Below are 17,904 nucleotides of genomic sequence, written 5' to 3'. Positions count from 1 at the left end.
TATTGCAGCAGAGAGGTCAGAAATAGAATGAGTAGCTTCAGATGGATACAAATAAAAAAAAATTATTATTAAGACCTACCAAATCCGAGAGATTATCTGCAGATCCCCAACTCTTCAATCGAGTTAATCTACTAGATTTTCCTGTTCCTACAATGGTCTTCTGTACTTTGGCATTTAAAGAACCGATCCTCATAAAATTGACATCTGGCACACCAACTGCAATATATCAGTTACCAGCACTTAGTATGGACCACTTTGAGCCCGAAAATAACAAGAGCATCCTACTTTTTCCATACGTATCATCATCACAAACATAAAATATAGGCCTATCAGACTTTTTTTGAAAGTAGGATTGAAGCTTGTTTAGTCGTTTCTCTAACCAATAAATTTTTCAGTTATTCGGAGTTATTAATGAAAAATTTTGAGATATTTTGATTGGTTTATGCACCTTTTTATGGTCGCAGAATGGTGCTTGTATACCTTTTCAGCTTACAAAATGCTCAGATCTTCCTTAAGTTGAAATGATAGGTAAGGTCACACAGCGAGAGAACTGTTCCATATCAATTGTCGCTGTGTAAACACAGCTCCTCTCAACCAGACATAAAATCTATCCGAGGAACCATTTAGAGTTACCTGTCAGCGGTCACTCTAGCACTAGTTAGCCGACTTTTTTATGGGCTCGGTCCTCTTCCTACCATCTAAAAAGCTACAACAGAACTTCTTTCATCCCTCTTACGTAATCAACACGTTGCTGACTCGCAATCCATTTAAATTAGTTTTGAAAAAAAAATGCAAAATAAGGTTAATGACAAACTCCTATTAATGCCACAATCACTACTTTCACAAGCCATTAAGGTTAATATACATATAAGTTTTGATTAGAATGCATGCCTACTCTCCTCATGCTGCAAATTTATTAGCCTATTTTATACTTACGACTCGGTCTGACGCAGTAATTTGTAGCTGCTTCGTATTCTGTAAAGAGAGAAAACAAAGTCTTTATATTTTTAATCGTATATTAATTAAAATAACTTAAATTCTAATTTGTAATTGCTTATATCTATCAAAATTCATATTCTTATGCTCAAATGAGACATTAAATTAACATTTTAATACGATAAAAATACGTTTCCTAAGCTCGAAATCAATTTTTTGGCATAAAAATTTTTAAAAAATTCATTTTTATACTTAAAAATAGAGGGTTTTTAAGTGTGTTTTAGGATTTTACACCATATTAACGTACATTTCACTGTTTTATACTGTACAAAAAATTAATATAACTGTTCGATCAATATTGGCCCATAAATGTTTATCTTGTAGAACCAATTTTCTCACATAATTTTAAATCTTTTTACATATAGTCCATGATTTTCTCCCCCCCCTCTGATTTTGGTTTTATGAATCGTTTAAACCAAGTTTCGGTTGTGTTTCTAAAGATAATGCATGCAAAAATATTACATTTTTATTCCTAAATTTCAATCTTTGTAACTATTGAAGCTATCAAACTGCAGCCTGTTGTCAAACAGCCCAAACTATGTCAAAACTGACAAGACAGACATGTTTTTCACAAGACGCCCGTTTGAAAGGGCAGAAAATCTTTCTGACAAACAAGGGGTCCTTCCAGCTGAAAAAAGGGGTTCTTTCTGACAACTAATTTCTAACAGACGGATATTTGCCGTGACAACTTCCGGTATCGTCACCATTCATCTGTCTGATTAGTCACACAACAACACTGACGGGTAGAACTAATTTTGTGACAATCGCGACGCGTATGTAAACTACAAAGAAGTTAGCTTCAAAAAGTTTAAAAAATAATAACACTAAAAAAAAACTGACAATTATGTGAATTTTCCGTATCGTTTTTAGGTATTTTTAGATTTTCAAAATCAGAATTTTACGTTCTTGTTGACTTTTTTCTGGTTAAAATATGTTGGCATCGGTTGTAGACTTGTCATTTGAGCTGCAGCACAGCAAAACCATTGAGCCAGGGTATCTGTTGACACAAGTGATATTAAGCTCTGTTTTGTCCATTTTATCTGTATTTCAGATGGTTGTTAGGCGGTCACTATACCCTCTACGTGTAACAATACACCTCGGTGATGGTTGCTTTCTAACCTTTACATAACTCGAGTCTTTCTCGTTTCGAAGAATAGTGTTCTTTCCATCCGGTCATAAAAGTGTTGCTTTTAACTGCTGTGGACTAACTTTTATGGTTAAAACCAACAGAACAAAGATAAACCTTTAACTATAGCCCCTTAAAAAAATTATTATTTTCTGTTGAAGTTTTCTTAGCATTCCCCTCTAAGAATAATATCTAAAAATCACAAACACCTATTCTTTTTTCCCTGTATTTTTTTGTCTTATCGAGTCAGAAATTTAGAGTAAAACATCTTAACATCCCATTATCTATACAATTGGAAATACAGATAAAAAGCAACCGTAACAAGGCACTAGTAATTTTTCCCCCTCTAACTGTAAGCATCTGTTTATTAAATTAAAAAAAAGGAAAAACGTAGGCAATAGCATCCACTCGGATATCTTAAATGTCAAACGATACGGTGGCCATCTTTAAACTATCGGATTCCGATGTAGGAGGACTACGAACAGGGGACGGAGGAAGCAAGCGAGGGAGACAGTAATCTATAGTTTGTAGAGCGCAAGGAGCCTCCGATTCTCATGCAAACTACCACCTTCGCCAGCTGTCAGGAACGTGATGAATGGGCCAGATCGTGTTGCAGGGTGCGAAGCGAGCTCTTATCCAGGCATGGTTGCGAGTGCTAGTCCTGCCAGCACTAGAATGAATGATGAGTGTGTCGGACTTCAGAATGGACAGAGAAAGAGAGAGAGAAAGACCGGGTTTTTTCATTCTCTTCCTTCTCGTGGTACCTCCTATAAACAGGTCGATAACAACCGGAGGGACTCTAGATTAAAGTCTGTCCCGATTTTTAAAACGGAACGTGTATTATATAAACACGCTGGTTATACACGGTGAGCAGTTATTTATTATTGTCCCTCGAGTTTAGGCCCATTATTGATTGATTCCCACTTCGCGTTTTAGTGTGTGTTTCTTATTCTGTGTTCTGGAATATGTAACCCCGCAAATTTCTCTATAGTAATTTTTTTTTTTGTGGGGAGCGAAAGATAAGTAAGATACACAAAAGACAAGACACACGACTATTCCATTATCTGTATTAAATTTTAAAATTATAAACAACATGCAAGTGTACACTGGAGAAAACGGAAACGTTACAAATAGCCAAAACATTCTTTTTTACAAATTAATTATAAGTTATGCATCCGTAAAATCAGATAGAATTTCTCGATAGAACGATTTGCACTTCTTGACATTCTTCGAGCTTAGGGGAGAGTTTTGTGTGCGTAGTAAAGAAAGATGGATAGCGGTAAATCGTCCGGGTATAATTCTACTAATAGGCAGATTAACAGGCATCTTACGTTGAGATTATGGATGCTGGTAGATACTGATGAGGTTTCTTCCCACTGTAGTCTCTCATGTTAGGATCGGCACCTGTAGGAAAAGAATAGATAGATAAATTCAATTGAATTTCACGCCCGACATCACCTTACAACATATTTTGTCAAGGGTGTGTCGATACCAAACGGTAATAAGAACGTTAAAGCATTGAAGCATAAAGAACAGATAGGTAATAAAACAAATTCTAACAATACCAGCGTGTAGTGAGGAAGTTATAAATGTATTGGAGTGGGGGAATGCCCCTAAATAGGAACAATTAGTATATCTTATTGACTTATGTGAAGGATGATACGCGTGGGAAGAAAGGTTATTTTTACGATTATTAACGTTTCGTTTTTATTTTGTATTATCTAAAAATCAACTCACCGTAGCTGTGAATAAGTATCTCCATTATTTCTTCGTGGCAGAACATGGCAGCCAGATGAAGTGGCGTATAACCCTGTAAGATTAAAGTTAATTTTAGTGCGGTAATTAAATGGTTTTAAAAAAGTGGAAATGTATCCGGTGCGCGCTTAAAATATATAGAGAAAAGGTGAGGCGATAGTGTGTCATTCTGTTAACAAAACAGAGACAGCGAAGCTTCCATACAACTTTTCAAGACATCTCAATTTCCAGAGTATCGGCATTTCTGAGAGCGATAAGGCAACCATCATCCATCAAGCTAGCTACAATTACACTTTTCCTCGATCCCGAAAAGCGATCCATCACACCCAAGAATCATTTCATTAAAACACTCAGGGGTCTAGCTATCCCTCTTATCCACATTATCAATTAAACAGTTTACTGTAGAGTACGTGTTAGCGCCAGTTTGGCTTTGGATATTTGTGGTTTTTAACTCCTCCCATTTGTTCCCATGCGTAAAAGGACGAAAATGATGATAAAAAGCCTTGATGCAAAAGAGAAGCCATAATCAAGATTAAAAGCATCCGTTTTTGACAGATGATGGGAGTAGAACATTCGTCTATGACCGCGCATGCAAATGACACAGGACCCTCCTTTCTCTACGGAGAAGCTTTCCTAACCACTGCATGAATCCTATATTGAATCGAAAAATGGTGAAAAATGGCAAAGATGTGAAATTCGCCCAGGGAATTTTCATACGAAGACCTGTCTGTAGATTTGATGTCGGATCTCTTTCCCCCTTTTTCATTCAATCACCGTAAGACTATATTTCATCTTTTCGAATATTCGCTTTTGCAATGCATCGTTTTTCTTCTTCCCTCGTCTTTTACTGTCCTCCAATTGCTTTTGTTTACAAACATTTTGATACTTAATGCCGATTTATCAACCGCTAAATTATCCATACAAATTCTATCGTGTTAATAGTCTATTATTTGCCTCTTAACGTATTAAAATACCTCATTTCCTACAGATTATTTTCTATATTTTACTTGTAAAGTGTCTGTAAATGGAATTTAATGAGTTAACGTTCCAGGAATTGGCATTGTGTTTTGTTTTGTATTTCTTTTATTACGCGGTCAATAAACCCCTGTAGATACAACACCTTAACATTAACTTCCTTCAACGTAGCCTAAAGACAAAGATCCATTAATAATATAAATTCTGGATGAATAGTTTTTCTACAGCCTTCTAGATTCTTAAAATTATTGATGAGGACGAATATAAAGTGTGTTTATATATTCGAAATCTCGCTCTTTATATAGTTTAGATCTAGCTCTATAGAATATTCAGCATCCTTTAAAAATAGGGCGAGCTAGAATAGAAGAAAAGTCGGGGGCTCCCAACCGAAAAGAGAGCATCAGTCATTTTTTTGGCTGGAGGTAAACAAACAGCAATCCGACTGTTTGTGAATGGACAGGCGTTTGACAGGTATTGGCGTGTCACTCCACGACTGGCAACTATTTCCCCAGCTGTGGACCTGTCAACTCTGTCGATACTTGTGGACACTGACCGCACCCGATGACAGTACCCTCTGGAAAATTTCCGGTCCGGATATCACTTTTTTCCTCTCCCCCGATTTATAAACTTTTTTTTTGACACTTTATAAAACACAAGTGTATCAATCGCGGTTTTACTTCTTCCAACACCGATTCTTCTCTCGAAATTCTTTCAAATTTGATAACTTTTATGCAGAGAAATAATAATAATAATAATTACAATAGAATCAGTGCGAGTTTAGAATATAGGACCCACTATTTTCCTGGACTTTTGACGTTAACAGAAATGACATTATGAATAATTCATATTGGTGTATTGAAATTATAATAATGCCAACCACCCGGATGTGTAAAGTGTCACCAAAATTTGAAGGCTGCATTATTAACTGATGGTTATCGACGAGACACATTTTGTGTGTCAAAATATTGGTTTCTCAATTATTTTAACGCCTGTGAAAATTCTACAAAGAGCATTCTTTGGGAAAATAAACCCACGTTCTTAGATAAGGAGAATGACACCGTGTGGTATACTTTATTCGTGTCAAACGTGTAAACGTCATAAAGTAATTTCAATACTCACCCCCTGTTCGGTCAGGAAACGAACACCCCATCCGAACATAAAAATAGAAAGAAAATAATTAGAAATTTCATTAATAATCGATGTAATTTAAGTAAAAAGTAAAAATGATGGTGCCACGACGGCACATTGTTTACCGCTACAGTGATGCTAATCCGACAAAGAACGGACTAATCCGTTGCTCTATCCAATCTCTGACAGCGGATACAATAGAAAAGACAAGCTGTTTGTACTTACGTGCTGGTTCGTGAAACGAGAAGTCATTGAAGTGACGGTGGTCGGTGCAGGAGGTCCACGGGCGAACAACGTGTCACCGCAAGTCCGCAACGAGTGGGGGGGAAAGAAAGGAGAGAGAAAACGGTAGCTTTATTAAATTCCAGACTGACACTGATCCTTATCCTAGTCAATTTGATTGACGTGTGTATGCATTAAGTTCGACTTCAAATATAGGTATAGAAACGCGAGAAATTAGAAAAGAACCCCCAAATTGGCAGGCCGTTAGTAGGCGAAAATCGCCGCGCGGTACAGCTGGGTGGACGCGACATTTGTCACTAAACGAAAATATTAAGCCAAACGGAGCATTTTAAGAGGTTCTCCGAGTAAAGAATTCGATAGAAATTATCGAATTCCCTACCCCACCCATCTAAATGGAAATCTTTGTACCGAAATCTTGTCAACGACTATAGGGCTATTTTCATGTAAGCGTCTTCTCTTGTAGTTTATTAGCCTCGTGCGACTCTAAAAGTGTTTGTTCGATAGTATCGACACCTGCAAAAATGCATTTGCTATGTAGCATCCGTCCAGGTTTCCAGGGGGAGGGGAAATCCTTGCATAAAAAGCAGAAAGTTTAGAATATCGAAAGGATAGCGTTTAAAATGGCGCCCGTCTTATTTTTTTAATAAAATGTTTTATAAAGTTTTATTTTCTCCGCCTTTATACAGTCGAGATAAACCTTTACAGTTAGTCGAACATCTGTCGCAGGGAGCTTATCACCCAACAATCTGCCGCCATTAGATTACACGGTTTCACCGGGATAAATCTTTCCAAATGTCAATCAAGGGAGGAGAAAACCCCTCTATTTTGAAACTGCGGCGATGAAAAGCAATATCGCCCAGATATAGATTTAAATTCCGTGTTCGCTTCCACTAGGAATATGTTAATATTGCTCTAGTTACGTCTTATGCGGACAGACCTTTATTCCGAACGCTTATACACGAGTAACAGCTCAGAATAAAGGCTCAAAAGGCTCAATTAACTCCTCATATACAGCTCGTTAGACGTTGCCCGCAGCACTCGGGAAACTTATGGTGGAGCTTCCTACTCAACGGTAAACTATGCAGAATTATAGTAGCTATGCAAGCAATTGAGACAGTAAAATTTTTCCTCTAGTATTTCATATGGCCAGGGGTATGTTTAACAAGTAAAGGCGAAGAGCCGTATGTTAAAACTGCTAAGAATGCAGCCACCGGGGAGACTTATAGGTGTTGCAAAAACAAGAAAAACATGATTAAGTGCACCCCCAAAAACGGAATGTTCTAACACACTTCTAACGAAAAACATTCGAGGCAAAATCGAATGGAATGACGCTTCCTAACGATGTCACATATCTTCTAAAACGAGAGCGTGTTTCGCATTCGCCTGTTGGTCGCTAGTAAGGATGCCAAAACAGAATTTATAGGCCAGTGGCTGACCATAACGCAGGATACGCAGACGACTCGACGTACTGTACATCTGCAGGCAAATCGTCCAACGTAATACAGATTTGTAAGTGAATTGTATATCATAACGGACACGTATATTGTATACGAATCGCCTACCACGTATTCTTAAATATGAATACGTAAAACTCTATCTAATTTGCATACTAACGGTAGCATTTGTTTACAGTCGGTAACTTCCTGCCTTTATTTTCTTCTAATTAATTAAAGGATGGGGATAGAATTGTCGACGATTTCCTCGTCGGATCTGGTATAAAACCGTACTTAAACAGATTAAAAGGGGTTAGAGAATATGAGAAAAACGCTATCCGGGAGCGGTGGGATCCGAATCTTATTCAAATAAACCATCAGAAACGAGTGCGCGAATCTTAATGGAACTCGTGTGGATGAAAAGCGGACGCGATCCACTCGAGCCGCGATCGAATTCTTTCGAAAAACTACCGCTGTACGGTCGATTTTACAGCAAACCCGGGACAGAGAAATGAAAGAGGGGGGAACCTGCCATTGTCTGAGAATGATAGATGTCCCCCCTTTACTGAAGGGGCAACTGCCGGCCGATAATGACACCGAGCGAGAACAAACTTCATTAGAGACCAGGGGTGGTCGAAAAACTTCTCGGTTGTCCCCGAACCCGTCCAACGATATAATTATCGAGTGGGTGGCAGTGCCGTTAGTGTAAAGTAAAGGTCCACCACGTCTCGAGCGTGGGCGGAGTTTTAATTAGCCGACCACGCCTCCTTCTCCCTCGAAGTGGTCGCACCTTATCCCTTCAACTTTTTCTAAGACAAAAGTCCCCGTACAAAAGAACCGAGTCTGTTTTTAAGGCGGAGTAGCCGAGTAAAAAGAAAGAATAAAGATATATATAGATATCTATATCAAAAAAAGTAAGCTGCTCTTTATTATCGGAGAGTGTCTTTTTATTCCCTGCGCCCGAGATACCCTAGCAAAACAAGTTAACAAATCTAAGGGCTTTGAAGGGCCGCAATTCCTATTGGCGGTCGGCAGATTCAATTCATTTTCTCGGTGGGGATTTCGACGCGGATGCGGGTGGAGCGAAGACGAACACGACAGGACGAACGGTTAAGGGCTTAGATGCAACTATTCGGATCGATGTCGTGAAAGTTAATACAAGATCCCGCGAGCGGTGCACACAAATTAAATGGAAATCAGTCCAGCTGAGGTCGGGACAGTCCACCCAACGATCCTCTCTTTCCACGTAATCCCGGCTGCGGATCGATGAGATGTCGTTCCAGTTTCAATTTTAGTCGTATTGCCCAGTCACCCGCTCTATTTCCATCATAATGAGTAGCTGATGAAAGTGCATGAAGGTGGGTGTGTTTTAATGCCGAAAGCACGAGGTGTTAAGTGCGCTACCAATGACTGCCGGTAATCGCCGGGAAAATGCACTCTGTCCAATTGCGCACGCACCGTTTTAAGTACATCCCAAAAATCTCCCTCCCGTTTATTAAATTTGGCTCGTCCCGAACCGATAACGCTGCCGAAAACCCTAACGTACGGCGCCATTTTTCGCTGGAAGAACCCCCCTCTTCGGTGTCGCGTCCAACCGGCTTAAGAGCAAAACTTGCCAACTTAAAATCCCAAAAAATGCTACCCAGCTGCCCTTGTATGCCATCTAGCGGCGGAATAAAGAACTAAAGCACACACTTACCGATCTGACGTTAGGATTGGCCCGGTGGGTTCCGGCAATCAATTTTATAACGTCGGCATTGCCGTGTTTGGCGGCCCAGTGCAGAGACGTCTGAAAGAGAAGAAGGCGGCAGTTGAGAGAGACGAAAATTGATTAAAACCCCGAATCGGGGTTGGAAATTTTTAAATCTAAAACGAGGTAAATTCGGCTTTAAAACACGAAAAAAAAACGGGGCCCCCACCGGAGAGGCTCCGTCCAATTTCGTCAACCGCGGGGACGAGCATTCAGGAGTTAATGAAGAGAGTGAACGAGGAGAGAGATTTGGAGAGGTGCGGGGAGTTATTTTACTCGCTCACATAATGTGCAATATCGTAAGAGAAACTAAAAAGATATCACCGGGCCAGTAAACGACTCTGTAATGTTGCTGGAAACTTATCGATTGCTGCCCAGTATACAACGTTCTAACGGCATTCCGTTCTTGTGAAACACGAAGCCAGCTTTTCATTTCCGGAACACTTTCCCTCAGAAAAGAAATAAAAATAAAAAATAAAAATACAGAGGAACAGTCGTTACTTCGCTCCTGACGATTCTAATCTGACACAGATCGACGCTTTCGGATTTAAGTCGTTAACTATACCCGACCCCGGCTTCGAAAGAGGCCAATTTAGACATCTTTTTAAGTATTTTTTTCTTTTCTTTTATTCTTCCGAGAAAGCGAATATTTGCATGAAAATTCTAAAATATGATTTCTGTAGCAAAATCTCCAGTTTCTTATTCGACGAAAAGGAAATAAAAACTTTTATGGGAAAGAAACTTAAGTTTCTTCTTCTTTTACTCGCTCGAATCAATCTCCTATAAAGAAAGAAAAATAGCTTGCGCCATTGCTAAATGCTGCCGTTCAAACAATTAATAGCATGAGAATTTCTACGATATTGTTCGTAGAATTTATAAAGATACTTCATTTTTTGGAAGAGATTACCTTCTCTTTGTAATTTCTAACTTCGTATAATGGCTATTATTTAAAGTCTTGAGCTTTTAATGCCTGACTTTCAAAGAAAATTGATTTAAAATTCGATATGGAATCATTCCAAAGTACTAAATTAAATAAACAATAAACTGTTCAATACATTTCTTTCAGGACTGCTAAATTTCTAAATCAATTTCAGGTATCAAATGTATAGAAAAATTCGTAATTATTAGTGTAATTTTTATAAAATTGTTTATCAAAAAGTGTCTCATATTAGAGTTTTTAATTTCGGATGAATGTTATAGTATGAAATAAAGATTCACGAATCTATAACAGAAGAGCTATTACAGTAAATAATCAGAATGAAGATTACTCATTACTCGGTTGAATAGTTAACTTTTTAAAACGAAATTTACCGTAGTAAATTATAAGGATATACGCAAAGACAATTAAAGGGGGGGGGGTAAATTGTGTATCTATAAAAGAATTCCAGACTTTTAATTTATATAATAACCCGAGGATCATTTAGGAATGGACGTTTTCAAGAGGAGAAACGAAGCTTCTGTTCATATTAATGAAGTGAGATTGTGGGAGAATTAAACAGCAGCCAAACCTATCATGTTTTACACCAGTGCAGTTAAAAAATTGGCTTCTTAAAGTGAATGGCAGGACAGGAGATAATGAGAAGCGGTGCAGAGTGGAACGAGTCATAAAAGGCCTAAATTGCATCTATTTTCGAATAATCAGATCCAATATAGGAAAGCACGTTCATATAAAATAAGAGGCAACATTCCTAATAAGGCAATCATCCTTAATTAAAGGAGCACGATCGGGAGAGAGATCCGATCACAAATGTTTCAACAGGCGAGTCAGTCGTTCCAGGAAGAGACTGTTGTGTGAAACACGGCCGTTACTTCCAACTCTCTGGCCATAATTACCACTCTATTAACAAGAGTCATAAAAACGTTACCCTCTACCTGATTTACGGGCTAACTGTTGTCTGACAGTAGAAACCAATTAGATTGTTTTACACAACGCCTTATTGACTGGATGGCCCCCTAATATTTTTATGGCTCCTTTACTAAAATATCCGCTACAGCGTATAGAAGGATTAATTAAATATAATATATATATATATATATTTTCCCCCCTTTCTCCCTCCACCTCTGTTACCGGGGGTGGAGGAGGAGGAGGAGGAAGGGAAAAAAATGTGAAAAGCGATGGAGAGGTTCTCCAATCTACTGATTACAATCGTTGCAAACATCAGAAAGAATCTGGTGCAAGCGTTTAGGAGAGAACAATCTTCTTCTTGTCAGTATCTTTACTGAGGAGAAAAAACAGCTTAAAAGAAATCTCCAGACTCAGCGAAAGATAAAGACACTGTGAAACAGAAGGGAAAGTTAGATGAGACTTAAAAAAAAAGGGAAGTGCTGCTAGTGTCAACACATAGGAAGCCATCCCCGAAAAAAAATTTCAGTGTGTTATATTAATTTAAAATGGTGCGTGACGATACAATTAACACCTGCTGCAGAAGAGCATTCTCTGTGGTGGGTTCTCGTGCGCGCGTATGGTGGAGGAGGAAGATTTTTAAACGTTTCCTGAGCAGTCGGAGGTTTATTTCTGAGAGATAAGAGAATTGTTGGAGGCTGTAAAGTATTTTTCGGGCAGGCGAAACGAAAAAACCAGAGATGAAAAATACCAGCAGGGAAGAGGGGTGGTGGTCGAGAGGATGAGTGGGTGCGAACGTATATATAGATATAGATATATATATGTTAAACTCGGTGGTTATTGCTAGCCATTTACATAAGCCAGTAAGGAGGAAGCAAAAGAATTTCACAATCGATACGTTCGTCGTGTTGTCGCGAACGTCGTCTCCTTCTTTATTGATTCTCGAGGTCGGCTTTAAAAATTCGCATTTCATAACAAGACATCGCTCGCACCACCTGCCTGTCGAACTTCATGTTCGCGGAGGGTGGAGTTGTAGGCTGTTAAAGCGAGGGTTAACGCCACTGGTAGAGGGTGCGGGAGGGTGGGAATGACTTTCATATGGCCGCTGCCCCTCTTCGCACCGTACATGCTTGTCATTACTTTTTTCTTCTTTTTGAGAAACTTGTGATGTATGGGGAGACCATATGGCACAGGTCCGGGACCTGCAGCCAGCCAGATACCGACTTTTAAGAGCCCCCGGCCGAAACTTTAATAACTGGGCGTGGGGGAAGGTTCAATAAAGGCGAAAACTGGCGACGAAGGGAGATGAAAGAGGGGAAGATAGGAGCACAGCTGTTCCTACCGCGGCTAGCCCAGGACACGGAGTTCAATTTCTGGGCACAAACTGTTTGGATGCTGGACTAGTGTAATTACGACCTTCCTCCCCCGACGCTTCCCCTATATACCATGCTTCAGAACGGATTAAGAGTCGGAGCAAAGAACGAGAGAGGAACGATAGTGAAAGTTGAAGGATCGACACTTCCACCTTATCGGCCATTTGGGAGAACCCTACTGTAACCAACCATTCGTCGGAAAAAGGACACACTCGTAATACACATCCAATGAAGTTTACGAGGTGTGGGAGAACGGAATTTCCGGGAAATCGAATCTTATTGTAGAAGAACAATGACTAGTATTCCTGTGCATCAACATATGGAGTGGATGATCCAATATAACACACCGGCTCCGCCTCTCTCGTGTCGTAACCACCTGCGGAATCACAGGTGCCTTACTTCCAAAAACATTTTCCTAGAATGTGATCGTTAAGTGGCCCGGACCCAAGAAATCAGTGATTTGTTCGGAGAACGACAACACGACCGAGCACAATGAACCATAAACCAACTCCACCAAATCAAGCGGATCGTTTATTGGGGTAATCAAAGAATCCAACGATTGTCCCAATTAAAATCAAAGCCACCACCAACAAAAACAAAATTCGCCTGGCGTGGAAGATCCTTTAAAGTCCCAGTCCAAACACGAGAGGCATAAACATGTGGAATTAGTAGTGAGTCTAGCAAGGAGACTGCCGGTATCGCTTGTCCCTCTATTACTCAACGCGGCAGTGGGTCCGTCGTTGATTTACACGACAGACTCGCCCACCTGTGCACAACGTGGCGGGTCGTGCGATCAATTTGTACGGCGTCGCGCTCTCAGACAATAGTTTAACCACTCCTCCCCTCCTTACGTTCGAGGGCCACCCATTTGGTTACGGTCCCTAATTACTGTTTGACTTTCGGCGACAGGTAGGGTCGAGGTCGATGGGGACAACACCCCCTACTGATTTCAATTACCCCCCACGGGTGAAGTTTGTTTTTCCAGACCTCTTAACCGTCCGTTGTGTGTTTCGCCAATAGAGACGTGTTAGAGGATGCAATCCGTCTTTTGATTCGTTCTGCAGACGATCGCTATCTCCAACTCGACTTCCTCTCTATTGAGGGAATTCGGGGCTCACCTTTATAAATAAGATTGGTGGGCATATCTTCTTTTCTAGTGTGCCATTCAAATAAAAGATGGCGCCACGTTTCGTTGGGTTGATATAATAAAAAAAAAAAAAAAAGAATTTACACCACAATCAATTTTTCTTCAACACACAATACGTTACTCCGCACCTTAGAACATCCTCAGAGATTCTTTAAGCACGACCCAACTAAAATAAGCATTCTACCATCTTCCTTCCTGCCAGAATCAAATAACTGTTGAGGGGAATTTTAAATAATGCTGACAGCTCAACATTAGTTAGAAGAGTTCTCTTCGACCGGACACTATTTACAGAGGCTAAAATTGTATCCACACTTCCCAACATGCCGAACATAATCTTACAAGCCATAAGGGTCAGCGGAGGCGGGAAGATGTAGAAACAAACTACACTCAGACCCCAGGAGCCAAAGTGGAGACGAGTGGTCTGGCTAACTGACAGCAAGATGGACAGTCTTCCTATTCTAACACAACAATTAACGGGAAGTGCAGAAGTGTCGTGTGACCCGCGTAAAACTGTGTCGACTTCCTCACGCTGGACTTTTACCTATAAGCAGCATATTTCGTCTCTTTTTTTTTTTGTTTTTTGGTCTGTTAATGCCATCAGAGCTCAGCCTGTACTAACTATTAAGTACGGGAGTGAAGTGGAGTTTGTTTATTTGTCATACGTTTTCACCCTAACTGTAAAAACACCCGGATAGAACAGTTCTTGTCGACAATAACTCCTGGTCTGTTACAGTCATCAATACATTTTAGTAAAAACAGGGCAACAGCTTTGCAAAAAATTCAATTTTACTAAAAGCGGCATCACTTCTACGCGAGTATGATAGACAGACATCGAATTAAATGGTAGTTTTCTATTTAAATTCTGACAATCTTAGCTGAAAAAGGAGGATTGACAGATTCATAACATTTCTAAAATGTTCGTGGATATTAATATCGAATATTTTTATCAGTTTATGAAGTTAAAAAAAAATTTCTGAAAAAACTTTCTTATCACGAGACATTAAACTTGAGGATTCTTAATAAAAGCTTACCTTTTCCTTCTTTCCCCTATATGAAACATAGTAACTACGAAAAAATCAAAAGTTTATGAGGGAAAGAATTTAATGTCGCCCAATAAAATCCGATATCAAAACTTAATCCGTTACAAATTTAAAAAGACGCTTTTAATTAGCCAGAGCTATCTCTGTAAAGAATGTCATCAACGTCAAACAGGATATTTATAATCCTGCGGGAGAAAAATATAGTTGTATCCCTCATAACAAAACTAACCTTTCGAAACTCGATTCGACAATGACGTAAATCAAACCTGTGCACCCTGCCAAAAAACTTTCTCGAAAAAGTTTATCCAAAAGAAAGATAACCAGTCGGGATACTTACGAACTGCAGGGAGGCAGAGTCCCAGCGGGATTCAGTTTTCCAGGGTCGAAGATGGTTGCAGCAAGGGTCGCAAAAGGAGAGAGGTCGACAGTAGGTAATGTGAGAAACATTAAGTGAATGTACTGTAAACATTGAAATAATAATACATATCTTTTTATTCTGGCCTTCTCTACGAATTTTGACCTTTTCGAATTCCGTATTGGGAGCCTGGGATTCTAATTCTGAATTTTTGTCAACGAAAATCTTGATTGACCTTACCTAAATGACCTTTTCTAAGTACTATAATCGTTAAATCGATTAAGAATGCATCGATTTATATACATCGGAAGTACCTGATAATATTCAGTCAAATGTTAAGCTCATATTTAAGGTTCGGAATAGATAAATTAAGTAAAAAAAAAGAATTAAATCGTCAAAATACAAAATATAATGGGGAAACAGCTTTATAGATTGTAGAGAAGCCCAGAACTTTAAATAAAATAAAACATTGTAATCATTAATAATAATAATAATAATAATAATGTTATCTGAGGCATTTAAGTTAATACCTACCCCCTAAGGTGTAGTGTCCAAACCCGTATCACCATTCAGAGAAAAGGCAGCAACAAGCCGAGAATATTAAAAAAAGGAAATAAATTCGAGTTAATATAAGGATTTACCACATAAATTTCAGAAGAAAATAAATAAAAATCTCAAACGAATGCCTTATAAAATGTTTATTTAATCCTACTTAAGAAGAAACGAATCTCGAAAGTAGTTTAAATAATTCTCACGTCGTAAAATTCGTACTTAAGTATATTACAACTCATAATTTTAATGATCGTTTTGTTCTGAATCGAAAATGCTGCGGTAACAAGTGTGTTTAGCGGCATTCAAAAGACGACGACGAATGACGATTAAAATAAAATTTAAAAAATAAAAAATAAATTGGAGGAGAAAACTATAAAGAGAGACAGTAATAGGAAGTTTGGTATGCGGAGAGACGTTACAGCATTAATGATGAAACTGATGACAGATTTCATGCCTTGCCTGGGGTGCTACGAATTGTCACCAAGTTCCCACGCGTGGATAGCCCCCCTACAGATTCCGAACGGAGATGAACGCACCTCGTTACGCCTAATTATCTGAAAAACACTGAATGAAACGGGCTGCTGCTTCCTGCAGCTACTGACTCAATTTTAGATTAATTAAATATGGCAGATTTATCTCGATTCAGCCCTATGGCTTTGACTTTCTGTACCGGTTCCCGCTCCTATTTTTGCATTCGTTCTGCAAGAAACCTTCCACCTTACAGTACCGCTATTCACTAACGTTATTTATTTATTTATTGTTAAACAAATTTAATTGAAATTTTGTACGCTACATCCAAAGAAGAAGGAAATAAAAAATCTTAATTCTACTGAAAAAATAAAAACTATAATTCTTAACGAAAATAGAAAAAATGAGAGGGTGAAATATTTTTGCTACTTACGGACATGAAATCCTTGACGGCATCAGGAATAACATGAAAAATAAATAATAAAAAAAATCAGTCAATAATTACTGGAAAAAGACATTATCTTCTAAATAATCCTACATAAGTAGAAACTTGGAGTAAATTACTGGAAGAAAATCGGGAATATCGATTCAAATTACAAAGTGTACAGCAATAATGCTTCGTGAGCCTTTTTATGTAAATGTCTCATAAGTGTGTTTGACACCAGATGTCTCTTATTTTCACGCCCTACTCAACAATATCATAATTAATAATATTGTCAAGCAGAAAAAAAAATCGGGAAAAGTTGATTGGAAACTTTAACACAAAAGTGACACAAGAAAAACGTTGTTTTTTTAAACCAAGAACTCGGAGACAAAAATTAATTTTAATTAATTAACGATTATTTTCTTTAAAAGAAAAGAAAAAAAAACAAATTAAAGCTGGCTTTACTGTTAATTTTGAGTCACAAACTATTTTTAATTTGTTAAGTTATTTTTCCTTTCTTTTCACGGTTAGAAGAATGGAGAACAAGCGCATACTTGTCTATGATAAATTGAGAAAGCTGCTAGTGATTTTATGCCGTGGAATGGTAAGTGAAAGGACATTTTCTATGCATCGAAGCTTCCCCCTTCATAAATACTCTTTTAGTCTAGTTAACTGTCATGTTAGGTTGGGATTACTCGGTTTGTGTGTGTGTATCTAGACACGGAATCCAAAATAAACAGTTAAGAAGAATCTGCGTGAGACAAAAGACAAGATAAAATGACAGTCGGGCTGTCTGAAAGCACGCCGAGAATAATGCAGGGCCATCCATCACGGGCCTCCTGCGGCTAGACTAATGAATTAATATGCCGCGAGGTTGGGTGGTCACTTCACTTTAGCCCATGCTTTTTTACATGAAGGAGTAGGGGTAAAACTTGCGCAATGTTTACTAACGTTTACTTAAACCACACTCCAATGGATGGGAACAATAAGATTTAATGGTTATCGCACGAGCGGAAAGCAATAAGTCAAGATCAATATGCGAATGAACTCTATAACATATATTCCAATGGTTTTGATAATGAAGTGGCTCTTCCGTTACTAATGTGAGAAGAGAATGCAATGATGCCATGCAAATATCGGCTCCTTCAGCATTCTCATTAGGTCTATATTGTGTTTATGCCAGAACGTCTGCCAATATATAACGCATTAAATCACTTTTTATCTTATAAATTTGTTTTGTCGACGTAAACTCCGAGCAATTTTTATTCTCTTATTGTATATAATGTATTTTATTTA

General features: G+C 38.6%; 1 protein-coding gene across 1 annotated transcript in view; it reads right to left on the bottom strand.

Moving 5' to 3' along the window:
* Positions 1 to 17,904, bottom strand: part of LOC136974696 (ankyrin repeat domain-containing protein SOWAHC-like) — a 59,502-nt gene that overhangs the window by 2,772 nt on the left and 38,826 nt on the right. Inside the window, exons 7-11 of the mRNA XM_067269638.1 lie at positions 9,350 to 9,445; positions 3,860 to 3,932; positions 3,454 to 3,526; positions 937 to 1,019; positions 80 to 216 (exon numbers count right to left, since the gene is read on the bottom strand). Of these exons, the coding sequence (XP_067125739.1) occupies positions 80 to 216; positions 937 to 1,019; positions 3,454 to 3,526; positions 3,860 to 3,932; positions 9,350 to 9,445 (462 nt within the window). The remainder of the gene's footprint in view (positions 1 to 79; positions 217 to 936; positions 1,020 to 3,453; positions 3,527 to 3,859; positions 3,933 to 9,349; positions 9,446 to 17,904) is intronic.

Source organism: Centruroides vittatus, unplaced genomic scaffold (genome assembly GCF_030686945.1).
Source record: "Centruroides vittatus isolate TY-2023 unplaced genomic scaffold, ASM3068694v2 contig_352, whole genome shotgun sequence".
In the NCBI taxonomy this organism is placed as follows: Eukaryota; Metazoa; Arthropoda; class Arachnida; order Scorpiones; family Buthidae; genus Centruroides; species Centruroides vittatus.
Note: the sequence above shows the minus strand (reverse complement) of the source record. Positions and strands in the feature narration are given on the sequence as shown.